The following is an 18,084-nucleotide window of genomic DNA, read 5'->3' on the forward strand; positions in this document are numbered from 1 at the left end:
ATATATTCAGGGAAAAAAGAAACAGTGAAACATTACTTAGTAATCAAGGTTATTGATTTAATTGCTACTGGTTTTGCTTGCAGCAATTAAAAACGTGCTCTTAGCCCTAAACCTAACCCTAACTTCATAACTTGTAATATATTTGGAAAAGTAAGCAATGAAATATTTGTGACATTGGAGATTACGAGCGTAATTACCTGCTCATTTCAGAAGAAACAATTTATGCTGTGCAAACTATCCACAGCATTGTTATTCTTTTAGCTATTAGAGTCCTGCATAAGCACAGTGCTTAGCACACTATACTTGCATTCAGGATGACAACCGTTCAAACCCACGTCAGGCCATCCTGATTTAGGTTTTCCATGATTTCCCTAAATTATTTAAGACAAGTGCTGGGACGATTCCTTCAAAAGGGCAGGCCGCTTTCCTTCTCCATCTTTCCCCTAATCCGGGCTTTTGCTCTGTCTTGATGTCGACGGGACGTTAAACACTAATCTCACATGTAAGCAAAGCCTCGTAATTCGTAACATGTTCGGAAAGCAGGAATGAAATATCTGTGACAATGAATATTATTAATGTAATTCTCCTCATTTGCTTGCAATAGGGAATGTAAGCTGAATTACTAGGGCCCAACATCAGCACAACACAGTAATTCAACATGTTTTGGCACACGTGCAGAGGGGGGGGGGGGGGGGGAGCAGTGAAACATTTCTGTATAGTGATATTATAAATGTAATTTTTGTTAGCAAAACTGTCACATCCCAACCTTACCTAGACCTCAGGCTAAGCTACAGCTATGTCTGTCACAATAAGTGGGATTTTTAGCTTTCAGATTCATTGACTCTGCTAACTCACAACCAAACAGTCAAATACCAAACTAACTTAGATCTTGGGCAAAGCTATCAGTCTGTCACTACAAGCAGATTTTTTTTAGCCTTCAGATTCGTTGGCTTCGTCTACTGAGGAGCACGCTTTGGCATCTGAACTTGACAACACTTCATAGTAACTGACATAATTGTGAAAAACGGTCAGGTATTTATGGCAACCAATAATATTAATAAAATCGCTGCTTGTATTAAGGATAACAGTTACCGTAAAAAGAAAGCAATGAAACAGCACATGAAAACAAGTGCTTTTCCTTATTCAGGGTCAACTGCCACTTTTTGCACCATACAGATATCTTATCTAAATCATTTTGCTCATCTGATGACTTTACAAGATGGTAAATGACAGCATCATTTGCAAACAATCTAAGACGGCTATTCAGATTGTCTCCTATGTCGTTAATATAGACCAGGAACAATAGAGGGTCTATAACACTTCCTTGGGGAACGCCGGATATTGCTTCTGTTTTACTCGATCATTTTCTGTCTATTACTACGAACTGTGACCTTTCTGACAGGAAATCACGCATCCAGTCCCACAACTGAGGTGATACTCTGTAGGCACACAGTTTGGTTAGAAGACGCTTGTGAGGAATGGTGCCGAAAGCCTTCTGGAAATCTAAAAATATTTGACATCCCATGTCGATAGCACTTACTACTTCAAAGAGCTAGTTGTGTTTCACAAGAATGATAATTTCTCAAATCGTGCTGACTATGTGTCAGTAAATCGTTTTCTTCGAGGTACTTCGTAATGTTCAAATACAGTATATGTTCCAAAACACTACTGCAAATCGACATTAGTGATACAGGCCTGTAATTCAGCGGATTACTTCTACTTCCGTTTTTGGGTATTGGTGTGACTTGAGCAATTTTCCAGTCTTTAGATACAGATCTTTCTGTGAGCGAGTGGTTGTATATAATTGCTAAATATAGAGTATTTTATCTGCATACTCCGAGAGGAACCTGACTGCTATACAATCTCGACCGGAGGCCTTGCTTTCATTAAGTTATTTAAGCTACTTCGTTACACCGAGGATATTTACTTCTATGTTTCTCATCTTGGCAGTTGTTCTTGATTGGAATTCAGGAATATTTACTTCATCTTCTTTGGTGAAGGAGTTTCGGTAAACTGTGTTTACTAACTCTGCTTTAGTGGCACTTGTCATCAGTGACTTCACCGTTGTTATCGCGCAATGAAGGTATTGATTGCGTCTTGCCACTGGTGTGCTTTATGTATGACCAAAATCTCTTTGGGTTTTCTGCCAGATTTCGAGACAGAATTTCATTGTGGATATTATTAAAAGCATCTCACACTGAAGTACGCGCCACATTTCGAACTTCTGTAAAGCTTTGCCAATCTTAGGGATTTTGCATTCTTTTAAATTCGGCATGCTTTTTTCGTTGCTTCTACAACAACGATCTGACGCGTGTTGCGTACCATGGGGGATCAGTACCATCACTTATTAATTTATATGGTGTATATATCTCTCAATTGCTGTCGATACTATCTCTTTGAAAACATTCCACAACTTTTCTACACTTACATGATCAGATCGGAAGGAGTGAAGACTGTCTCTTAAAAAAGGCGTTAAGAGCATTTTTATCAGCTTTTTTAAATAGATATACTTTGTGTTTCTTTTTGATGGTTGTAGGTGTTACGGTATTCAGCCTAGCAGCAACTGCTTTGTGGTCGCTAATCCCTGTATTCGGCAAAATACTCACTATTGTCCAGGATTATTTGTTGCTAAAAGATCACGTATGCTTTCGCAACGATTTACACTTAAAGCGGGCTCATGAACTAGTTGTTCAAAATAATTTTCTGAGAAAGCATTCAGTACAATTTCGGATGACGTTTTATGCCTGCCGCCGGCTTTAAACGTATAATTTTTCCAGCATATCGAGGGTAGACTGAGTTCACCACCGACTATAATTGTGGGAGCGGTGTACTTCTTTGAAATGAGACTCAAGTTTTCTTTGAACTGTTCAGCAACTATGTCTCCTGAGTCGGGGGTTGGTAAAACAATCCAATCAATAGTTTGTCTGATTGTCAGGTATAACCTCTACCCATACTATCTCACACGAACTATCTACTTCAATTTCGCTACAAGGCAAACTACCTCTGACAGCAATAAATACTCCACCACTAACTGTATTTAATCTATCCTTTCTGATCACTGTTAGATCGTCTGAAAAAATTTCGGCTGAACTTACTTCCGGATTTAGCCAGCTCTCTTTACCTACAACTACTTGAGCTTCAGTGCTTTCTATTAGGGCCTGGAGATCTGGTTCTTTCCCAACACAACTATGACAATTTACTACTACAATACCAATCGTTTCTACAACTACCTTAGTGTGTTTTATCTGCCCACTTTTAGACGGACGTCCGTTCTGTGGTTCCCTGAGACCCTCTAACCTAAAAACCGCCCAGTCCCTTCCACACAGCCCCCACTACCTGCGTAGCTGCCTCCTGTGTGTAGTGGACTCCTGACCTATTAAGCAGAACGTGGAAACCCACCACTTGATGGTGCAAGTCAAGGAATCTGCAGCCTACATGGTCACAGAACCGCCTGAGCCTCTGATTCAGACCCTCCACTCGGCTCTGCACCAAAGAACCACAGTCGGTTCTATTGACGATGCTGCAGATGGTAAGCTTCGCCTTGATCTTGGAAGCAAGACTGGCAGTATTTACCGTTTCCGCTAGCCGCCCGAAACCGGACAGAATATGCTACGATCCAAAGCAACATACGTCATTGGTACCGACATGAGCCACCACCTGCAGTTGGCTGCACCCTGTACTCTTCATGGCATCCAGAAGCAGCCTTTCCACATCTGATGTCTTGTTTCTTTTATGACATAATATAAGATATTTTAACATTTTACTCATACGAACATAAGGGCTTCCTGCGACATCGCAGCTGCGCAAGTGCGGTGACGCCTGTCATCTGGCGCTCTCTGGCAGCTGCTGAAATGAACCTATTTCTAACAGGTACTGGGAAAATATTGCGAATAGTGGTTTGAAAAGCAGTACTTTCAATGTAAATTTCCTTTTACGCAAGATGAACGATGTGTGGGAATGTACAAAGAATTTCTTAAATCATAGAGCGTTTTATTCTAATTTAAAAATCAACTCTGAGGACGACCGTTAGAAGAATTGGGAGCCGAGATGGTCAGACATTTATGTTATTATTAAAAAATTTTCCAGCACATTCATGTGATGTATCTTAAAGTGTAACATGTGCAAAAAAGATATGTGAAAACTTAGATTCTCTTGCAGCTTATTAACTTCGAAACCAATATTATATGTGATAGCTTTGCTTTTCTGGTAGCAACACCATGTATATTAATTTAAACCATTAACTTTTCCTATTTGCCGCGCTACTCAACATCTGCTCTGAATGTCCACCATCATCGGCTGGTGAAATCACGTGACATGAGGTATGGCTGGCTTACAAAAGCGCATTGTAATTTCAATTTCAACACTTCAGAAAGTAACACGTGGTGTTTCGTGGAATTCAAATTTACACTTTCGTAATACGAAAATAAGCAGCATACATGTGGCTGCAGATACTTTTTCTCCAATGAAACCATGGTTTTTTTCCTTGAAAATTTTCAGGACAAATTTGGGGAAGATGCAAAATGGTTATTATTAATCAAAACTTCCTCTGCTGCCTGATCTACAACTCTCAGACATATGCTCATCTGTGTGATGTACCTATGACCATTTTCTCCATGCAAACCTTTGAATGTGGTCCAGGGAATTCTCTATCACAGGGATCTAACGCTTTGAGTACATGAGGAGCTTTGGACTAATCTCCAGCAGTGAGGTGTACATTGTATCATACTTGTAAAAAAAGGGGCCAAGGATAATCGTACGGATACGGGTGCCTTTGTGTTAGCCTTTGAAGGCAACTTCCTCCCGGAGAAAATAAGGTCATTGTATACAAGTGTGATGTGAAACCATCTGTCCCATCGCATATGAGGTGCTTTAGATGTGTATGCTTTTGGGCATGTGTCATCCTGCTGCACAGTGCACAGCAGACTGAAAATGCGGTGTACAATCACTCGATGAAGGTAGTCCTTGTGAACATCCACTTTTGTATTTCAACAGCACATAACATCACATTCACCAGTTCACGCAGTTTTCAAGGAAGAAGAGAAGATACAGAAATAAAAGTCTGTTGATCGCCTGTCGTATACTAAGGCACAGAAGAAATATGAATGCCTACATCCTGTGGCTATGACAGCTCACCTGTACCTTCCGTTCCTATCCTGCTGTACCTTCTTCTGGAGCTACTTGCCGCACTTAGCTGGAGAACTGTTCTCCCTTAGGTGCTCCTGGACTGCATGCCCAGCGCCAATAATTGCTGAAGGAGCCACAACCTGTGGGTCCCAGGGCTGTGCGCTTTCTATCTGTTCTTCCGCTCAGTGCGGATAGTTCCTTAAACGAAGCTTACCCACAAAGGTTATGAAGAAAAAGAACGAGAATAAGAGCTGGGACAAGGCTCCTCTGGTGCCTGATCCCACCTCACAGTCAGATCCCAATGATTGTGAATGCAGTTCCATCCCCACTAGTGATAGACTGTGATCCTGCTGTGTTGCCGGCCCTCATGATCCCTTTACTCCTAACCTGGCCTGCAGTCACATGATCATTCAGTGGATTTGTAATGAGCACTACTGTCACCTGCCAGAGCTATACCACCATATCTCCTCTTCTGCTGTTTGCATTGCTCTCAAAGAAACACACTTTGCTGGTGATTAGTGAAAGGATTTTAAGGTGGAAATGTGGTCAGAAAGGGTGGGAAAAGGATCTGAAAATACATGCAAAAAAGATGCTGATGAAATTACTTTATTTGGATCTAAACCAGCTACATTAACAATCTTTGTCCATTGTATGGGGTTCTGTTGTACTGGTACTGGATTAAACACATCACTTCAGTTTTTTGGACAGCAGGTCGCTGGCATCTTGAGCTCAACAACTCATTATATATGGAGAAATTACGCTTGATTCTACAGAAACCAATGGAGCATACCTTGTCAGCATCTGGATTGTTCTTCTAAATGACATCCGGTAAATACTTGGAACTTTTTGCTGTGTATGGTTACAACTCTACATCTTTGTTGACGAATTGTTGGGCCTGCTTGATGACTGTTGCGTCCATTGAGTTATGGCATGTGTGAAATGTTTGTTTTTGTTAAAAGTTTTTGCACTAGAAAACTACATCTTATCCAAGTACACCACCTTGTAGTGACAGTAAACTGTGTAAGGTGGAGCCCTGTCATTTCTCAATACAAAACTTGTCAACAACTGGAAGTCTTGACCAGAATGGTCTGTAGAGCAGCGATGGAGTCATGTACCCTGTAGTAGTTGTCCCTGTTACTTTCGCAAATGTGGTATGTACCATGTGCAATACATGTCACATTGTCAGGTTGAAGTACGTGTCCTTCAATTGCTGGAAAGCCAAAAGCATTTTGTGTGGTTGATCTGTCACCACAAGCTTGACTTTTTCATATTGTATGGTCCCTGGTTACAGATTCTTACATGAATCACTGAACAATTGTATTATTATCCAGGCGTTTTGTCTTCTCGAGTTGGTACATTTTAAAAAGAGTAGGTTTTACTCATCCACCAGATAACTGAAAAACCAACACATTTAAAATATATCCTTGCAGTTCATCAGTAATTTCATCTAAAACGAATACCACTTCATGTTTGCCAACTGCCTCCTGTATTTTTTCTAAAACATTCTCATAAATTGGCTGTGCGTAACTTTTTCTCAGAGTGCTCTCATCCAGCATTGACCTTCTTCTCAAGAAATGATTTTACTGCAGGATTGGTATTCCTACCATGATCTATACCATGGCAAGATGTTCGCTAAACTCATTCAATGACCGCTGCGGTTCAGATTCTGAAGTGAAGGCATGCATCAGAGTAGGTTGCTTATGTTTCGACTTGTGAAGTTCAATGTTCTTTAAAGGTTTGTTGTTCTGGACGTGCTGATTTATTTTCTTTGATTGGTGGTTGTAATCAATTGCAATATTTACTTCACAAATGGCACATCACAGGATGATCCCATCAGTTTCAATAAACTGAGTCTTGATTTCTTCCAGAACTGTACACAACTTATCTCTCTCCACCTTTGGCATGGTTTGGTTGCGAAAAGTATGTTTTGGTATTTTCTAATCTAAGAAGAGAGAAAAAAATTCTGTTTAATCTGTAAAACATAGAGAAAAATGGAGAGAAAGGTGCATAAGCATAGAATAGAAGGTAAAAGGTGCAACAGAATATACTTATTTTGCTTCATTTCATGTCCCCAAATGTATATATTGAAGTGTCTATTTGAAAATAGCTATATTTTTGGAAAGGTGCTGCACGTTATAATCCTTTCATTGTTGATGACCATTCTCGAACACACTGTGGTTATTGTGTGTTCTGTTGGAACTGTGCTGGTACTGAGAGGGCATCTGGAAGAGCCTTTACTTTGGTTCAGAAAGATATTGTTAAATAATGGATTCCCCTTCATACCTCGTTGGAGGCAACAGCAGTGGCCTACCTTCAGACAGGTCACTTACTTATGTTGAATTGACCAACTTAATCCACCTACCCCTTCCCCTCCTTTTTTTCTTCCTCCTGCTTGAAGACTTCAGTGCACACAACCCCCTGTGGAGGAGCACCAATTTGCCTGGCAAGGGCCTTCTAATTGACCAGCTTCTCACAGACCATAGTTTGTGCCTCCTCAGTGACGTTCTACCCGTGTGAGTGCCTCTTGTGGCTTCACTACATTGGTCACTACTCACTGAGCTTTGCGACAGTGACCACTTTGCGGTGATCCTGTCCTTTCCATGCCACCGTCAACGTTGAGCACTTTGCAGAGCCATCTGGCCTTTGTTTGCCTCAGCTGTTACATTCGCTGCCTCTCCCTCTGATGAGATCCTTGTGCCATGGTGGGCCAGAAACATTGCAGTAGCTATCGAGGCTCACCAACGAGCTCCACAGTAATTCAAACGACATCCTTAACATACCAGCCTTATCACTTTTAAGCAGCTTTGTGCTAAGGCACACTGTCTAATCGAATGCTGTAAGAAGGAATGCTGAGAGTGTTAGGTATCCTCCCTAGGAACGTATACCTTTTCGTCTTATGTGTGGGTCAAGCTCGATGGCCTTACAGACTGCCAATGATGAATAGCTGTTCCGGGTTTTGTCATACAAGGTTGTCTTTCTAACAGTTCATCAGTTCTTGCTGAACACCATGCAACCCACTTTGTGATAGCATCGGCATCCTCTTCTTATCAGGCAAAAAGTTGAAGACATCCCCTTATGTTTCATGTGCCCTCAGGTTGTATCCTATAATAGTGAATTTTCCCCCAAAGGCAACATCTCTTTAGGGTCACAGCGTATTTGGTTCCAAGGTGCCGTACCCTTACAATGGTGGGATAGCATAGTTGTCCCATCCTTAAGCCACACACGTGTCTCTTGATAGTTTCCGCCCGATTAGCCTGGTGAATGTACTCTGCAAGCTGCTTGAAACGATGGTTGCCTGTAGATTGTGTTGGGTTCTCAAATCTTGGGGCCTTTTGTACCCCTATCGGTGTGGTTTCCAGGAGGGATGATCCACATCCCACCATCTGCTTTGCATAGAGGCAGCAGGCTTTTACCAAAAACACCAACACCTTATCACAGTCTTTCTGATACACAGAAGGCATATGACACCACTTGGTGTCATCACACTGTACTTACTCTCCACGACTGGGGCTTTTGACGCCCCCTGCCGATGTTTATGTATCAGTTTTTATCCCAGTGGTTGTTCTGGGTTAGAGTTGGTACTTCACTGGGTCCAGGAGAATGGTGTTCCACAGATCGCTTTGAGTGTATCTCTCATCCTCACCACTGTCAATGGACTAGAGACCTTTGTTGAACTGGTGGTCGCTCCTTTGTTGTATGTCGAAGATTATTGCATTTGGTACAGCTACCACTCGGTAGCCTCTTCTGAACGCCAGCTATAAGGTGCCAACTGGTGGACCTCTGCCTGAGCTCTTTCCCATGGTTTCCAATTCTCTCCTACAAAAATGTGGGTCATGCATTTCTGCCATCGTACCACAGCCCATCCTGACTCGGAATACTGCTTGGTACCCAGTACCTGGACATTGTAGCAGTCTCAGTTCTTGGGCTGCCTCCTTGATAAAAAGCTACTTGGCTGCTCCAGATTCATCACCTGAGGACTACCTGCATGGGGAAGCTTAACACTTTCTGCTTCCTTGCTCACACATCTTGTGGTGCAGATCATGCTGTTCTTATCCGTATTTACTGAGCCCCAGTTTCTTCCCGACTGGTCTGTGGTTGCCAGCTTTATGGCTCGGTGGCTCCTTCAGCTTTGAAACTGTTAGACCCAGTCCACAATCATGTTGTGCGTCTGGCCATTGGTGCCATTTGGACTAAGCCCATAGAAAGTCTCCTTGCCGAAGCAGGGATCTTCCCTCTTCAGATTCGATGATAACAGCTGTTGGTCTACTATGCAATCACCAGTCGACAATTCCCTGATCATCCCACGTATTCGATGCTCTTTGCATAGAAGGGAGATGTTGTACTCCTGATACCACCCTCGGATGGTATTACAAGTTGGAATATGCCTTGCTTCATTCTGCCAAGATCTCCATCTCCCCTTCCTGGACTGTGCTCCACCTGTTTTCTCACGCATTCCACCTGGGATGGTGCCCAGGCCACGGATTAGGGTTGATCTCTTCCGATGTCATAAAGTCTCGGTCACCTCCATGGTCTTTCAGTGTCTTATATGTCCATTTCTTCAAGAGTTACAGGGTGCTACCATCTATTACACCAATGGCTCTAAAACTGTGAATCAGGAGGGATATGCTTTTACATCTCTTGCTGGTATGGAACACCATTCACTGCAGGGAACATTGTGTCTTAATGGCAGAGCTAACTGCTGTTGCCAGAGCCCTCCATTTTGTTAAATGGGTCTTCCTTGGCCAATTTTTAATATGCACTGCCTCAGTGAGCAGTCTCCAGGCTATTGATAGTGCTATCCTTGCCACCTTTTGGTCCCCGGTATTCATGACCTCATTGATCTCGATTGTGCTGCTTGCTCAGTTGCTTTTCTCTAAGTCCAAAGACTTGTGGATACCCCAGGGAATGAACTGGCCGACCGTTTGGCTAGAGGAGCACTTACTTGCTCCCTGTTCACTTTGCCATGACAAGTGCAGATTTGCAGGTGCACACGGGATCTCTGCTTACTCAGGAATGAAGCGACATCTGGTGGGTTACTGTCCCACGTAATAAACTCCACACAATCGAGGAGACTGCTGCAACATGGTGCTCTTCGTTCTGCTTCTCCTTGAAGGAGTTCTCAGTCCTGCATTATCTGCCCATCGCTCATGCCAGGTTAAGCCATAGTTATATTAAATACTGGCAGACAATTCACGGATGGTCGACCTGGTTCTCTGTTTTCTCCTTGAACATGGTTTGTATTCTTAGATATAAGGTTTTAATCTATCTTTGGAGCAGGGGTGGGGTGGTTGGGTATTCTGCCATTGTATGCTACGCCTGGGGATTCCCTGACTTTACCTCCATGACCAGGCTGCTCTTTTATCCCTCTTTTACTCTGAAAACAGTCTCTTTTAGATTCAGTTTCCCCCCTTTCTGCTGCATCCATTTTTCTATTGTGGGTGTTGCACTCTGTTGAATAGTGTGCACTGTTGACTGTAATGGAGCAGGGGTGGGAGGGTGGGATGTGTCCTGTTGCATGCAGAGCCGCAGGGATGCCCACCTACCAACTCCCTATTTCCTTCTTATTGGTTTTATTATGGATGGTCCAAAGATAGTCATTACATTTTAAGTCTTCTTGCCTTTACTCTTATGAATCTCTCAACTAGATCAGAAAAAATTTGCAATTGATGTCTCTACTTCCATATGCACCATTCTTGGATTGAGAGACTGATAACCTTATTTTTTGGTCCCGTACACCCTCCCACCTGCAACCAACCAACCATCATCTATTATGAGAGTGAACATCCTGGCACAGTGTCAAAATGTTACAAGTTTCCAGGGACATAAAGCACAGCTCCCATATAATTCCACTTTTTCTCCAGATCTACTCTTTGTTTATTCAGATGGTTCAGAAAATCGTTGTTTCTTTTGAATTTGAAGAGATGTGCTGGGAGCTTTGCTGTGTGAGGGCTTAGATAGTGTCAGTATAAAGAGCGAAAGGAAAGCAGATTAGGATTAATTTTCTGTTGATGTCAGAATAAAGAGTGCAGAATGAGCAGCTGTAATATGGTGTGTAATGAATGTTGTGGTCTTCTAATGAAAGATTGATTTGTGCAGCTCTCCACAGTAGCCTATCTGATGCAGTTCTCTTCACCCCTGCATTGGCTACTGCAATCTATTGCCTACTTTGTCAAGTTGCACCATAAAACTCTGTTCCCTCCAGTTTAATAACTCTTCATACCCTCGTCCCCATCAAAATAGGATGCATTGGATGTCTCAACAACACAGGTAGCCCTGCCATACTGTAGGTGCATGCAGCCACAAGAGAGAGTTGTGTCAGCAACCAGACAAATCTGTTGTTTCTGAATAAGGGCAGCAGTCTTTTCGGTAATTGAGGGTCGGCCGTCTGGATGATTGTTCTGGCATTGTATCATCCGCAGACACAGCCTTGTTATGTTGATCCTGCGAATAGCAGAAAGCAAGGGGTAATCACAGCTGTTATTCTTCCTGAGGGCATGCAGCTCTGCTGAGTGAATAGCATGGAGAGAGGTTCCTCAAACTAGATTTCTTACTGAATACCACCCACCAACAACAAGAAAGCAACACCATCACCACCTCTTCATTATTTATGCAATCTAGCAATAAAACTTCAACTTTCTTCTGCAACACAACACTGCAAAATCTATGTTCTTCTCTGTACTGTGTCTCACCTACCTTTCACTTCCATATACGGCAAACTCCAGACAAATACTTTCAAAACAGATTTCCTAACACTTAAATTTATCTTCAGTGTTAATATATTACTCTTTTTCAGGTGATCTTTCTTGCAATTGCTAGTGCGCATTTTGTACCTGCTTTACTATTGGCATCACCACCAAAATAACTGAACTCGGGGTACTACTCCAGAACATAATTCCCCAGCATCTCAAGACTTCATTCATCTACACTCCATTACAGTTACTTTACATTTATTGATATTCACCTTATAAACTGGCTATTCTGTTCAGCTGTTCTTTCATGTACCTTTGTTGTGTCTGACAGAATTAAAATGTCGTCAGCAAACCCCAACAGCTTTTGTTTCTGCTACCTGAACTTTAATTCCAATTCTAAATTTCTCCTTAATTTTCTTTTAATTGTTGCTGTAATACACACAGTTTATTAACAATTTACTTAAAAATACCTTAACTTTAAATAACGTTCATACTGCCAGAATTTACGGATTAGTTGATCCAGTTCCCCACATTCTGTTTGAAGTAGTGGTAAAAGGATGGCAGAACGGTGGAAGAAAGTCGCAGAAGGAATAATTTTACTATCCATTGTGCTTTCCTGCAGGTTCTCGCCTACGTGGAAGATGTGTTGCGTGGGGCTCAGCCTGGCAGTCGTCCACCGGATAACGCCATTGGCCGTGCACTTCTGGATATGGTCAACTCCGTTCCTCGAATGACACCTGAAGAGTTTGAAGATATGTTCCATTCCAATATCAAGGTTTGCATGATACATCCTGTAGTGACCGAAATTAATAAATTGGGGCAATGCTCAGTGTGTTTTTATGTTTTTAAGTGACACAGAGTGAGACATATGGGGAGCACCACACAATGTAGCAATTGTGATTAGATCAGCAAGAATAAGCCAAAAATGATTTATTATTATATTTATTTTTCACAGCAGAGATTACTTTGTGAATGTAGTCAAGTATACTACAGGCTACGTCCAACTTCCTGAGGCATAGATCTGATGACTTAAATGATTGTACATTACTTTACACAATAATTGGGTTATTTCAAACAGTATTATATCTTGTGCTTCACTGTCTTTTGTACATTGTGGGATTCCAGATGTTGCAAACTCCAAGCTATGACCTATTGATCTCAGGGCACCAACGACAACAGGAATATCAATTTTTACATTCCTCTTTTTCTTCTGAGCCATATTTTTTGTTAATAGCCCCATCACACAAGTCTGAGATATTGATTAAGAGGCATTTTCTGTTATCTGGCTGATTGATGTACAAGAATGAGTTGTCAAGAATGTATTTATTGATCACACTGGACATTGTTGCATCCAGTTGTTACCACTTCAGGTATGTGATACTACAACTTGCTGAAGAGATCTGTTCCTTCTACAGCTCTACATATTTATCAGTGGAGGTATGAGCACACATTATTGTACCTCTTCATCCTGATATGTGCTCCATAATTTGAGTGGATTCCACAAATCTGACATCTATCGTCTTGGGAGTGCTTTTTAACTCCCAATATTGTTACTGTTGTCATTGTTAAGTCACATTCATTGTTGTTATTCAGACCAAACAAAAGTACCAGTGTGTTTTGAGTCCTGTCCCTTTCTTATACCTCTTTATGGTTTCATAAATTTTGTCTTTCACCACAAATTTTGTATCTGTTTGAAATGGAAAGCATGTATCACTCATTAATGTAGCTAAGATTCTGATCTGACAACTGTTGGTATGTATTATGTGGTCCATGGCCAGCAGAATATGACAAGATTGTGAGTGGATGGCAGAGTACATATGTAGATGTATTGTAAAGTTAGTTAGATCTTCATAGAAAGGGAAGAGGACATAGATGAAGATGAGATGGGAAATATGATACTGCAAGGAGAATTTGACAGTGCATTGAAAGACCTAAGTCAAAACAAGGACCCTGTAGAACACTTCCCATCAGAACTACTGATATCCTTGGAAGAGCCAGCCATGACGAATCTATACCATTTGGTGTGAAAAATGTATGAGACAAGTGAAATGCTCTCAAACTTAAAAAAAGGATGTAATATTTCCAGTTCCAATGAGAGCTGGTGCTGACATGTGAATATTAGTGAATTATCAGAAACTAGGTCATGTCTGCAAAATACTAACACAAATTATGTACAGAAGAATGGAAAAACTTTTAGAACGTGATATCAGGGTAGATCAGTTTGGATTCCAGAAAAATTTAGGAACATGTGACACAGTACTGACCATACGACTTCTCTTAGAAAATGGGTTATGGAAAGGCAGACCTATGGAAATAGCATTTGTAGACTTAGAGAAACCTTTTGACAATGTTGACTGGAATCTACTGAATTTTGAAGGTAGCAGGCATAAAATACAGATTGTGATAGGCTATTTACAACTTGTACAGAAACCAGACTGCAGTTGTGAGTCAAGGGGCATAAAAAGGGAAGCAGTGCTTGAGAAGGGAGCGAGACAGTGTGGCGGCCCATCTCCAGTATTCAAGCTGTACATTGAGCAAGCAGCAAAGGAAACCAAAGAAAATTTAGGAGAAGGAATTAAATATCGAGGAGAAGAAATAAAAAAACTATAAGGTTTACCAATGACATGTGTTGTTCTGTCAGAGACAGCAAAGGACTTGATAAGAGCTGTTGAATGGAATGGACTGTGTCTTGAAAGTAGGATATAAGATGATCATTAACAAGCGTAATGAAATGTAGTCAAATGAAATTAGGTGATGCTGAGGGAATTATATTAGGAAATGAGACACTAAAAGTAGATGAGTTTTGCTCTTTGGACAGTAAAATAGCTGATGATTGCTGAAATAGAGAGGATATAAAATCTAGACTGGCAATGACAAGAAAAGCATTTCTGAAGAAGAGAAATTTAACAGCAAATATAGATTTTTTTTTTTTTTAAGTGTTGGTATGTCTTTTGTGAAAGTACTTATTTGGAGTGCAGCCTTGTATGGAAGTAAAACATGAATGATAAAAAGTTGTGACAAGAAGAGACTGGAAGCTTTTGAAGTGTGGTGCTACAGAAAAATGCTGAAGATTAGATGGATGTCATATAACTAATGAGGTTGTTGTTGTTCTTGTTGTTGTTGTGGTCCTCAGTCCTGAGACTGGTTTGATGCAGCTCTCCATGCTACTCTATCCTGTGCAAGCTTCTTCATCTCCCAGTACCTACTGCAACCTACATCCTTCTGAATCTGCTTAGTGTATTCATCTCTTGGTCTCCCCCTACGATTTTTACCCTCCACGCTGCCCTCCAATACTAAATTGGTGATCCCTTGATGCCTCAGAACATGTCCTACCAACCGATCCCTTCTTCTGGTCAAGTTGTGCTACAAACTCCTCTTCTCCCCAATCCTATTCAGTACCTCCTCATTAGTTATGTGATCTACCCATCTAATCTTCAGCATTCTTCCGTAGCACCACATTTCGAAAGCTTCTATTCTCTTCTTGTCCAAACTATTTACCGTCCATGTTTCACTTCCATACATGGCTACACTCCATACAAATACTTTCAGAAATGACTTCCTGACACTTAAATCTATACTCGATGTTAACAAATTTCTCTTCTTCAGAAACGCTTTCCTTGCCATTGCCAGTCTACATTTTATATCCTCTCTACTTCGACCATCATCGGTTATTTTGCTCCCCAAATAGCAAAACTCCTTTACTACTTTAAGTGTCTCATTTCCTAATCTAATTCCCTCAGGCAAATTGTTGAAAGTGTGACGAATGTAAAGCACAAACCACATAAAGCAGTCTTACAATTTTTACATTTAATTGCAAGAACTCAAAGGGACAAGAATTTGGTAGAGGTCAGCCCAGGTGTCATATCAGCAAAAACTGTGAGCTGAGTATAAGTTAACTATGATTCAGTTCTAGTATGTTCAGTACATTGACTCTGGTCAATTTCAGGTCAGAATGGGGGGAGGGGGAAGTACATTACTGTGACACTTGTCGGCCAAGCCAGTGTGTGTTTGTTGGTCATTGGTTAACTATCACGTGCCATAGAACCAAAATAATTATTACTAGATTTTTGGCATATGTTAAATACAAATTAGACAGTGAAAATTCCAGGTAGGAATATCGACAATGTAGGAAAAGATAGACTGCTGCTTATTGTAAAAAAAGACACGTAGAGTTGTAGACAGGTATGATTAAAAGATTTAATCGTGCCTGTCAGCTACTCGACATGTCTTCTTTATGGTAAGTAACAATCTATCTTTTCCTAGATTGTTGAATGCAAGTTAGTGTGACATAGTGAAATGATTAACTCATTTTGTCTTCTAATTTGTAAGTAATGTCCCAGGGTATTTCTGAGTAATCTGTAAATGAGGGGTGGGGCTGCTTGTAGGGTAGATGGAAAACAAGAATAAATTATGAACAGCAAATACATAAGAAGACCTCTACCAGAAGTCTTCCCTGAGCTCAACAAAACAGCAGATAAAGATAGTGAAAGAAAGACTAAGCAGAAACCAATTTCATTTGTTGGGGCAGCAGAGTTAAAAGTCTACATTCGTCCATGATTTTTCTGTGGTTTCCATAAAGTGCCAAAAGCAAGTCCAACAATGATTTCTTTGAAAAGAACATGGCTGATTCCATTCCTTGTTCTTATCCATGTCCATTTCCAAGTTTGAGCTCTCTCTCGAATGACATTGTCAGTGGCACTACAAACCGTAGTATCTCTTAGTTTTCTTTATAATCTGGATGTAGTTTTTTATATAGTGAGGTACATAATTTCTGCTATTATATGTATCTCTTACAGAAAGATGTGAACTGTGAGCTACAAAAGATAAAACTTGTAAAATGGGTAGTTTACCAAGATTCAGTTTCTGGAGAATCGGGGATCAGTTAGGCAACTAAAATTTTGTAGTTGGATGTTGAAACCCAGAGTAGTGGCTTAAGTACAATGTGATCACAAACAGATTGATAGTAAAAATAGTTTGTCAACTGAAGCCAGTATAAAAATTTGTTTCGGGCTGCAGTTTAATGATCAAGCCTCTATACTTCAAACCAATAAAAGTGAAGAGCAATTTTTGTAGTAGTGAGATGAGTTTTAAATTCCAGTTATTGGAACAAATTTTAAGTGTGGGCTTGAGAGTTCCAGTTGAAAATATGGTAATAAAGATACAGAATAGTTGAGCATATATAAAATATGAATATCATTCAGTAAAGAGTAATAGTAAACAGTCTGATAGAAAATTAAGGATGTTAACCTTTTAAGGCAAAGATTCTCAGTTGGGCCATTGAGTGGTGAAGAAATGAAATGGCACACTCACACTAGAATGTTGTCTTTTCGTTTATTAGTGTTTTTAAAGTGTAAAATTTTGTTTTACCTTCCAGAAAAGCAGTAAGTGAACATAACGAGAAACTTATTTTTTTCGCAGGATTTGTTAATGGTGATAACATTAGCACAGTTAACGAAGACGCAGCTGCAGCTGAATGAGAAGCTGACACTCATAACGACACTATGATGATAACCATCCTGGCTGGAGTAATATATTTCCTAGCCAGCAGATTAGTTCCTGTTTCTCGCGAAGAGCAGGGACTCGATTGTAACGAACATGAATCATCAGTTGCCACGTAAACATAATCAGTGTAAATAATCTGCCTTCCAATCTTCAAATGAGCTCATGTGTTGAGTTCACAAAAATAGTGTTTTCAGTGAAAGAAATCATGTTTTTGTATATTTTGTGATTTTATGTAATAAACTGGATCTTTGGAAAAGCAAAGTTTTTTTTTGGAAGAATTAACTTCTAATAAATTAATTGGCATACTGTTGTAAAGATTTTGTTACATTCTTATCTTAACTGCTCTCCTCCATTCCTCTCCAGAAGGAAAGTGTATGATAAAAAATAACTGTTTGTGATACTGCTTTACTTGAAAAGTAGTTTCTTCAATTGTAATATTTGATATGAAATGAATTTTCCACATTGTATGAATTCTATAACTAATGAGTTACCAGCCATCAACAAAGTTACACTAGCAGCATTAGTACTTTACATGTATGATTAAATTAACATTAGTTTGAGGTAGTGAAAGAAAGATGTACTGGTAATTGCTGTAAAAGATTACACACACATACAAACAAGCTTCAGAAGCATCAAGTTTACTTGAATACTTCTATGTTTTCCATCTATTAATATGTGTATGTGAGTTAAATGTTGTACATTGAGCATTATTATTTACTGGTGTATCCATGAAGTACAGATACCAAATTATGATGGTGTTGCCTAAATG

The 18,084-nt window shown here is 40.3% G+C and overlaps 1 protein-coding gene across 1 annotated transcript in view; it reads left to right on the plus strand.

Annotated features, from left to right (window-relative positions):
• Positions 1-17,630, plus strand: part of LOC126210088 (eukaryotic translation initiation factor 3 subunit F) — a 53,395-nt gene extending 35,765 nt beyond the window's left edge. Inside the window, exons 6-7 of the mRNA XM_049939214.1 lie at positions 12,436-12,588; positions 17,232-17,630. Of these exons, the coding sequence (XP_049795171.1) occupies positions 12,436-12,588; positions 17,232-17,318 (240 nt within the window). The 3' untranslated portion in view covers positions 17,319-17,630. The remainder of the gene's footprint in view (positions 1-12,435; positions 12,589-17,231) is intronic.
• Positions 17,631-18,084: the final 454 nt, after the last annotated feature.

The sequence above is a fragment of the Schistocerca nitens genome, chromosome 10 (genome assembly GCF_023898315.1).
Source record: "Schistocerca nitens isolate TAMUIC-IGC-003100 chromosome 10, iqSchNite1.1, whole genome shotgun sequence".
Lineage (NCBI taxonomy): Eukaryota > Metazoa > Arthropoda > Insecta > Orthoptera > Acrididae > Schistocerca > Schistocerca nitens.